Genomic DNA, 9,697 nt, shown 5'->3' with positions numbered 1-9,697 from the left:
TCCCTATAAAATAATTGCAAAATATTATTTCAACCTATCCAAATGTATCTCTGCTTTGAAAAGAATTGGTATAATGTTAATAAATTACTCAAGAAGTTTTTTGTAATCTATTAATCATTTAACCTAAAACTAATGATAAATAGAAAGCTCAGTTTTTGTAGATGACACGTATTAAGGTCTTACCTAGTTGTTTCTCTTCCTGATTAAACAGGAGCTCTAATCGTGTCTCAGGATTGGTTAAGAGGGATTTTACATCATGACTCAGTCTTGTTAGTCTTCAGGTCTCCACATGTTTGATTACAGAGCCTTCAGATTGAAGTCACTCTGGAACACTGATCACGGACCAATTTTTCTGAGCTCTTTTCATCATCATCTTATGAGAAACTCTCTGAAACAGCTCCTATTTCAGGCCGACTGAGTTGAAGCTGGAAGTGTAGCATTTACATCCTGAGGCACGATGACACAACACTGCTCTAGTGGGCTGATTTTAGTCCAGATGAGTAATGGACAGGTGTGAGCGGAGGTTCAGACAGCCTAAGGGGTTAAAAAGACTTCAGTTAAGCTGAGCAGTTTTATATAATTTCAGCATGCTGTGTTTTTTTTTTTAAAGGCATTAAAAGGCTTCGAAATATTCTACAAGTTTATAACATTGTATTTCCCCCCTATTTATTATTACGGAGTGTCTATTTACACTAAGTGCAAATAGCATCCCTTGCTGGCAAATGTTATTTACACTAGCTCTGCCCACCAATGTCTGGTTGGGACACTCTTTTTAAAAAAGACGCGCAGAATTCATTGTCTTCAGTGGCGCAGCAGTAGCAAGTAAGGCTCACAGATATGGCTTTTAACGCGAGCTCGCATTTATTTTCAATAAAAATGAAAATAGTGTTCTAAAAGTGGAAATAAACTGTGAACGAGTGTTTAATAACATTAAAAGTGTTTATTGGGTAGAGTTAGGGGAAGATGTAGGTAGGGTTTTTATTCTCCCAATAAGGCAGCATCCATTTAATAATTTTAATAAATATAATCATTTACACTCTATGATATTATTGCACCATGTTAATGTACAAAAATATTGAGGTGCAAATAGTATCTGCCAATATAAAGTATAAATAGCATCTAATTACTATTTACTCTTATTGCAAAGAACTGATACTTTTACATAGTGTAAATAGAATCTATCCCTATTTTCACCTAGTGTGAATAGCATATCGCTAAAAATATGCTGCTAATGTCACTTAGTGTAAATAGAATATACTGCTATTTTCACTTTAGTGTAAATAGCATCGCTAAGAAAATGCTGCTATTGTCACTTAGTGTAAATAGAATATACTGCTATTTTCACTTTAGTGTAAATAGCATCACTAAGAAAATGCTGCTATTTTCACTTAGTGTAAATGGAATATACTGCTATTTTCACTTTAGTGTAAATAGAATATACTGCTATTTTCATTTAGTGTAAATAGCATCACTAAGAAAATGCTGCTATTTTCACTTAGTGTAAATGGAATATACTGCTATTTTCATTTAGTGTAAATAGCATCACTAAGAAAATGCTGCTATTTTCACTTAGTGTAAATAGAATATACTGCTATTTTCACTTTAGTGTAAATAGCATCACTAAGAAAATGCTGCTATTTTCACTTAGTGTAAATGGAATATACTGCTATTTTCATTTAGTGTAAATAGCATCGCTAAGAAAATGCTGCTATTGTCACTTAGTGTAAATAGAATATACTGCTATTTTCACTTTAGTGTAAATAGCATCACTAAGAAAATGCTGCTATTGTCACTTAGTGTAAATAGAATATACTGCTATTTTCATTTAGTGTAAATAGCATCACTAAGAAAATATGCTATTGTCACTTAGTGTAAATAATATACTGCTATTTTCACTTTAGTGTAAATAGCATCGCTAAGAAAATATGCTATTGTCACTTAGTGTAAATAGAATATACTGCTATTTTCACTTTAGTGTAAATAGCATCGCTAAGAAAATATGCTATTGTCACTTAGTGTAAATAGAATATACTGCTATTTTCACTTTAGTGTAAATAGCATCATTAAGAAAATGCTGCTATTGTCACTTAGTGTAAATAGAATATACTGCTATTTTCATTTAGTGTAAATAGCATCGCTAAGAAAATATGCTATTGTCACTTAGTGTAAATAGAATATACTGCTATTTTCACTTTAGTGTAAATAGCATCGCTAAGAAAATGCTGCTATTGTCACTTAGTGTAAATAGAATATACTGCTATTTTCATTTAGTGTAAATAGCATCGCTAAGAAAATGCTGCTATTGTCACTTAGTGTAAATAGAATATACTGCTATTTTCATTTAGTGTAAATAGCATCGCTAAGAAAATGCTGCTATTGTCACTTAGTGTAAATAGAATATACTGCTATTTTCACTTTAGTGTAAATAGCATCGCTAAGAAAATGCTGCTATTGTCACTTAGTGTAAATAGAATATACTGCTATTTTCATTTAGTGTAAATAGCATCGCTAAGAAAATGCTGCTATTGTCACTTAGTGTAAATAGAATATACTGCTATTTTCATTTAGTGTAAATAGCATCGCTAAGAAAATGCTGCTATTGTCACTTAGTGTAAATAGAATATACTGCTATTTTCATTTAGTGTAAATAGCATCGCTAAGAAAATATGCTATTGTCACTTAGTGTAAATAGAATATACTGCTATTTTCATTTAGTGTAAATAGCATCGCTAAGAAAATGCTGCTATTGTCACTTAGTGTAAATAGAATATACTGCTATTTTCACTTTAGTGTAAATAGCATCATTAAGAAAATGCTGCTATTGTCACTTAGTGTAAATAGAATATACTGCTATTTTCATTTAGTGTAAATAGCATCGCTAAGAAAATATGCTATTGTCACTTAGTGTAAATAGAATATACTGCTATTTTCATTTAGTGTAAATAGCATCGCTAAGAAAATGCTGCTATTGTCACTTAGTGTAAATAGAATATACTGCTATTTTCACTTTAGTGTAAATAGCATCATTAAGAAAATGCTGCTATTGTCACTTAGTGTAAATAGAATATACTGCTATTTTCATTTAGTGTAAATAGCATCGCTAAGAAAATATGCTATTGTCACTTAGTGTAAATAGAATATACTGCTATTTTCACTTTAGTGTAAATAGCATCGCTAAGAAAATATGCTATTGTCACTTAGTGTAAATAGAATATACTGCTATTTTCATTTAGTGTAAATAGCATCGCTAAGAAAATGCTGCTATTGTCACTTAGTGTAAATAGAATATACTGCTATTTTCACTTTAGTGTAAATAGCATCATTAAGAAAATGCTGCTATTGTCACTTAGTGTAAATAGAATATACTGCTATTTTCATTTAGTGTAAATAGCATCGCTAAGAAAATATGCTATTTTCACTTAGTGTAAATAGCATCTATCACTATTTGCACTTAGTGCAAAAAGCCGCTGCCTTATTATTATTTTATAGTCATATTGATATATACTCAGAAAATATATGGCCAAATTGTGTAGCCCTATAAACAAGCACAGTAAACCTGGAGCTTATTTTTTGTTTGTTTAAAAAATAGCACTTTAAATCACAATTTTTATCAGAAAAAATCGCAATTTGATTAGCCCCACTATGATATCTTAAAAATGGCGGTTTCTAAATGGTCTATTTTTGTAGCTTAACTTAAGTACATGGTCTGTGAAGTGGAGTGGACTAGTGAAGGAGTCTGTTTTGTCAATACAAGTATATGCTTACATAGTAGATTATAAGCTTTTAACTCTTTCCCCTCCAGTGTTTTTTTTTTTTTTTTTTTTTTTTTACAAAAATTGCCAGCCAGCGCCAGATATAATTTTCCCAAAACTTTCAAGCCCCCCAGGATATTTTGTTGTATGAATATCTGAACATACAACATATCAAAAAAAAAAAAAGAAAGAAGAGAGACTACCACCGGATTGGATTGAGAATGATAATATAAACATAGACCAAGTAGATCACTTCCATCAACACCACCAAAGCTTGCACAGTCATATACCTCTTCATGAGTCCAACATTTTATTCAGTAACGTTTGGCAGTTTTGATTTCATATGCTGTTTAATGTTTGATGACCGCGTTAGCTTACATATGCGTAAGCAACGCTTGTTTCTGCTTCTTCTTTGCTTGTTTTTGGATCGGGAGATTCTTTACTCTTTCAGAAGATGCATAATAGCGCCCCCTACCGTATAACAGTGAAAACATGGATTGCCGGAAAATTCCGTCAATGGTGGGGAAAGAGTTAAGAGCATGAAAAATCCAGTTTTTTCATGACATTTCTGCGTAAACAAAAATATTTTCTGATTTCAGTAGTGAAAACTGCTTAGTGTTCGTTTTTCGGTTCTAACATTTCGTCTGTTTTTGTCTGTTACAGGAGCATGCGTTTGAGAGCAGTCAGAAATACAAAGAAGGCAAGTTCATCATCGAGCTGGCTCATATGATCAAAGATAATGGCTGGGAGTGACCTCGGCCTACTTCCGCTCTGCTCAGTGACCTTTGGGCTGCTCTGTTGTGGACTTTGCCGAGTGACACCACCACACGCACACGTACACAAACAAAAATAAAACGCACAGACACGCGCGCACACACACGCCAACGTCAACCATGACACATCCAGACATCTCTACTGGGTCATCACAAAACTCAAAGGCAGAGTGACGGAAAGCGCATCAAAGACATCTACGGTCACTGAAAGACTCTCTAGGACCTTTTCGGAGATGTACATGTCAACACTTTGGGATCCGAACCTTCTCCCTTCCTGTTCGACTCAGTTTCCGCCCCATTAACTGGTTTCGGTGTGCTCGGGCCCCCTCATGTGTAACCGCTCCTCGTAAGCAGTATCCAGAAGACAGTCTCACTTTTTTTTCATTTAACACCCTCCACTCTTTTTGCGAATGAGCGGGAGGCGTGCGTTTTAGTGTGCGTACTTTCTTTTTGACGGGAATCTCGAGTCCTTTTCTGGCTGGACTGATGTTACTGGTTAGCATTGTTCTCCTTCTCCGAGTCCGGCCCTTTCCGACCGTCTTTCCGTTCACGTCGGGGTAGCGACCGACACGATCGACATACGTCATAGGAGGTGGGGTTGGTTACGGGGTTAGGCTATGTAGCAGTATATTTCGGATGGGGTCGGGCGTTCGGCATTGCAGTGGCATAGCGTTTTTGTATTTATGATCTCCCTTGCGTTTTAACCGTTTTATTTCCGAATCGAAATGTTTTTCTTCCTCGGATGACTTCACTGTGCAATTCGTGGGACACTCTGGTACAGCAGTAGCGTCTGACCCCTGCAGGAGCTTTAGTTGCCTCTGGTGCTTTTGGTGAGATTACGCAAACACCCGTCTTTGAGTTGGCATTTGTGGCAGGTTCCATTTTTGCAACCGCACTATAGGCGAGAGAAAAACACAAGACAAGCGACAGCCGGTTGGATGCACTGGACATTAGGGGAAAACTGAAACTAGTGTCCTCCTCTGAACAATGTTTGCATTACGTTTTCATCCCCCTTCACGCCAAATGATTTTACAAAACTATTGTTGTTGATATTACAATCATGTGTATGTTCATTGCTATGTGTAATTTATGTGTTAAACCACATGTTAGGACATGCACACGCATGTTAGCTCTGTGTGTTTTACGCATTATGTTTATGGCATACTTGAATGCAGTTACTTTGTTTGCACTTTGCAGAGGCCTTGTTCATGGGTTTAGAGGCAAAAGTCTGTCCATTGTATGGCCTTTTTTCATTGATAATAATGGAATGATTGTATTAGATGCTTGGAATGGTTTGCAAGGGTTGGGTGGTTGCTGGCTTGATCATCTCCCTCCAGTTTTAAACACACAAAATCTGCTGCTTTCGCTTTCTTCCGCAGGCTGGCAGACCTGTTCGCCACGCTCGTAATTCGTCCGATTGGATGCGCGCATCAGAAACAGGTCTCAAATTTTACAATCGGACACCGTTCAAAGTGGCGTTACGTGATTCTTTTGCTGCTAATAGAGAGAAATGCAATCCAGAGCTTTCACTTTTTAAACCTTCTGCACTTTACCCGGACTGTCTGAGAGCATGCGAGCCCATGCGTTCCTTTTGTAGCTTTTCTCCACATCTTTGCCTCTAAGCAGCATGAATCTTGTGCCTCTTCAAAAGATATATATATATATATAAAAAAAAAAACAAAAAAAATCTCCCTTCTCCTGTGTTGTGCGGCGCATGACTCTGAGAACCCAGCACATCTACTAGAAGCTCTGCGGGAGCTCGAAAACGACACAAACTTGGAAACGAACCTCACAGAACCTCTATCCACTCGAAAGTCTATACCGAAGCATAATATAATCCAGTATTTTTTCATAGTTCTATGTCAAAGCTAGAGATGTTATGAAACAGTGGTTGTATTCTGCAAAGTATATTATAAAAGGGGGCGGGGTGGTTAGAGCGGGAGGGGGCGGAGCTTGCTTCCTGTAGAAGTAAAGAGGGGCATTTAATGTAGATTTCTATCAAGTATAAATATATATTATGAATAAATATCGAGGTTTTGTCGTGCTTAAGGGCGGGTGGGACGGCGGGCAATAGTAGAACGAGTGGCGAACCAACCCTCAGTCGGAGTTCGTCAACGATAAGGTCAGTCAGGTCACGTGACCTTCGAATCAGTCAAAGACAATGCAAACAAAATAGTTGTAGAAATATCTTACTTGAAAGATGATACAGAGTTACAGACAATTCATTGTCCCTCTCACACAGTTTTGTACATAAAGTAACATATTTAAGGTTTTATACATATTTCTACTGGGTTAGTTTCTCTACTTCCCCGACTTGAAGCACTTTTGTTCACTGTACCTCTGGCTTTATATTTGTGTGCGAATCAATGACGACAGAGAGAGAGTGAGTTGTGTGTGTGTGTGTGTGTCTGGATGCATGTATGCGTGTTCCCTAATTTCCCTCACTTTATTTGTAGCTGTTTTTGCTGTTGTTCACTAGTTCCTCTGTGCTGTTTCCTTTACGACACTTCTTTTGCTGTCTCACAGCGTGTTTTGATGTGTGCTTTCTTAGCTTGATGATAATGAGCTTTGTATCTTTTGTTTTTTCTTTAATATTAAAGTTGATTTTCATCCTTCGCTAGTTTCCTGTTGAGAGCCTAATAGCGGAATGTCTGCTGGTCGTGTTTTAGCATCATGGTCAGCGGTGAGCTGGATTCACCTGCCGAAATTTCGCAACAGAAACATTGGCCCAGACCGTTTTACAAAAAAAAACAGCTTTCCCTAAGACTTTCAGAAGCAGAACTAGATCAAAGCCAGTGTCACTGTCGGTGTGCACCAAAAAAATATGACATCGCTCAAACGAAACCTTTCAGCGTTGTTTTTAACATGTGATACCGATCTGGAAATCTGGTCAAACCAAAAAGTGAGTTTGTGGCCTCTCTGAATACCAAGTGTTTTTTAGTTGTTATTTGTCGTTTACGGCAACATATTCATATTGGCGGTAGAATAGACTGTTTACTTTCCTTTTTTGCTGTTTCTTTTGGTGACACTGGTTTCAAACATTTCTAGAGCTGTTAATCTGAGATTTGTCATTCAAACGACATCTAGTTTAGGCGACAGTGGTATGCAAAGGAAACGATTGTATAAGTTTGCAGAGTTCTTTTCTTAGGACTGTTAAAATATAAGGTCTAAAGCATGTTGTGTTTATAATGGCTATATTAAATCGTGCCTGGTTTTCTTTCTTTTTTTTTTCTTCAATGCAAAAAAAAAAAGCTTTTTCTTCTTTTTACTTGATTACATTGCTTTGCATTCTGTCCTAGTAAAGAAAGTCACATTTGTCTGTTTTCACTGTATTGTAAACTATCAGATATCACAATAAAGCTTAAATGGTATTGTGGCTTTGTTGGATTTGTTTTTGTATATATTTATTTTTATATCTTTAATAAAAATCCTTCAGCTGTCCTTCATAAAAATGATCAAAACGCAGTTATTTCATTACATTTTCTAGTCTTTTACTAGTCTGTATCCATTTCTGTTGTAAGACTTAATTCTCCTGTTGATCAAACTTCTTTACTAGGCAGTTTTTGGTCTTTTTGACACTCACCCACTGTGCATGTTGGCTTAAAAATCAAAAGTTGGGCATCGTGAAAGCTATGCGTTGTCAGAAACGATAGCAAATGCTTTTATCACCTTTGACTATTGCTGACATAGTTTCTGTAATATCTGATATCACAAAGGTCTATATTTATATCATGATCTCTCTTGCAGGCTATTAAATAAAAAGCTTAAGTTTCTTTTAACTTGTAATATTCCATCAATAGCATAAATTAAGTTTATGAATGCATTTACAGGGTCTATGGGTGATTGTAGCTTCACTATACAGTGAATGGATTTAATGATTTTTTTTGTATTATTTTAAAAAATAAAAGTTTTTTTAAGTAAATTAGTGCTGTATGCATAGTTACGTCACTTATTGTAATACTTGCACAATTTAAGGGGAAAGTTTCCATGTTTAATAGATTTGTGTGTGTGTGTAATGGAATGAATTGAAGGACTGATTCTCATCAGTTCTCATAGTAACAAATGTTTTAGTGCTAGAAATCATTAATTAAAACTAAATCAATGATTGGAATCCATGTCGTTCCAAACCTGTAAGACCTTTGTTCATCTTCGGAACACAAATTAAGATATTTTTGATGAAATCCAAGAGGTTTTTTATCCCCCATAGAAAGCAACATAATTACCACATTCAAGGTCCAGAAAAGTAGTAAAGACAAGAGAAGAAATTGTTGAATAAAGTTATTTTTGTTTTGTTTTTGCGCACAAAATGTATTCTCATTGCTTCATAACATTAAGGTTAAACCACTGTAGTCAAACTGAATATTTTAACAATGTCTTCACTACTTTTCTGGACCTTGAATGTGGTAATTACGTTGCTTTCTATGGGGATTGCTTTCTATGAATGCCTCTCGGATTTCATCAAAAAGATCGTAATTTGTGTTCCGAAGATGAACGAAGGTCTTATGGTTTTGGAACAACATTAGGGTGAGTAATTAATGACAGAAATTTCATTTTTGGGTGAACTAACCCTTTAAGGTTTTCTTCTAAGAGTGTGTGGTTGTGCAGTATGAAAGTTTCATATTTTAAACATTTATTGTGATCAACCTATAGCAAAATGTATTTACTTTAAAATCTTTTCTGCTTTTATAAATTTTCGAAATTATTTTCTGTAGTAATCAACAGCATGCTTTTGTTGTTGATGGTTATATTGAACCCCTTTAATATTCCTTTAAAGGTGCCCTAGAATTAAAAATTGAATTTATCTTGGCATAGTTGAATAACAATTCAGTACATGGAAATGACATACAGTGAGTCTCAAACACCATTGTTTCCTCCTTCTTGTGTAAATCTCATTTGTTTAAAAGACCTCCGACCAACAGGCGAATCTCAACATAACACCGACTGTTACGTAACAGTCGGGATCATTAATATGTATGACCCCAATATTTGCATATGCCAGCCCATGTTCAAGGCATTAGAGGGGCAGCCAGTATTAACGTCTGGATCTTTGCACAGCTGAATCATCAGACTAGGTAAGCAAGCAAGGACAACAGTGAAAAATGGCAGATGGAGCAATAATAACTGACATGATCCTTGATATCATGATATTTTTAGTGATATTTGTAAATTGTC

At 35.7% G+C, this 9,697-nt stretch overlaps 1 protein-coding gene across 5 annotated transcripts in view; it reads left to right on the top strand.

Annotated features, from left to right (window-relative positions):
* Positions 1-7,896, top strand: part of ypel1 (yippee-like 1) — a 29,148-nt gene extending 21,252 nt beyond the window's left edge. For all 5 annotated transcript variants that reach the window (XM_048188868.1, XM_048188865.1, XM_048188866.1 and 2 more), the window contains one exon: positions 4,416-7,896. In XM_048188868.1, coding sequence (XP_048044825.1) covers positions 4,416-4,505 — 90 coding nt within the window. In that variant the 3' untranslated portion in view covers positions 4,506-7,896. The remainder of the gene's footprint in view (positions 1-4,415) is intronic.
* The last annotated feature ends 1,801 nt before the right edge of the window (positions 7,897-9,697 follow it).

This window comes from Megalobrama amblycephala, linkage group LG4 (assembly GCF_018812025.1).
Source record: "Megalobrama amblycephala isolate DHTTF-2021 linkage group LG4, ASM1881202v1, whole genome shotgun sequence".
In the NCBI taxonomy this organism is placed as follows: Eukaryota; Metazoa; Chordata; class Actinopteri; order Cypriniformes; family Xenocyprididae; genus Megalobrama; species Megalobrama amblycephala.
Note: the sequence above shows the minus strand (reverse complement) of the source record. Positions and strands in the feature narration are given on the sequence as shown.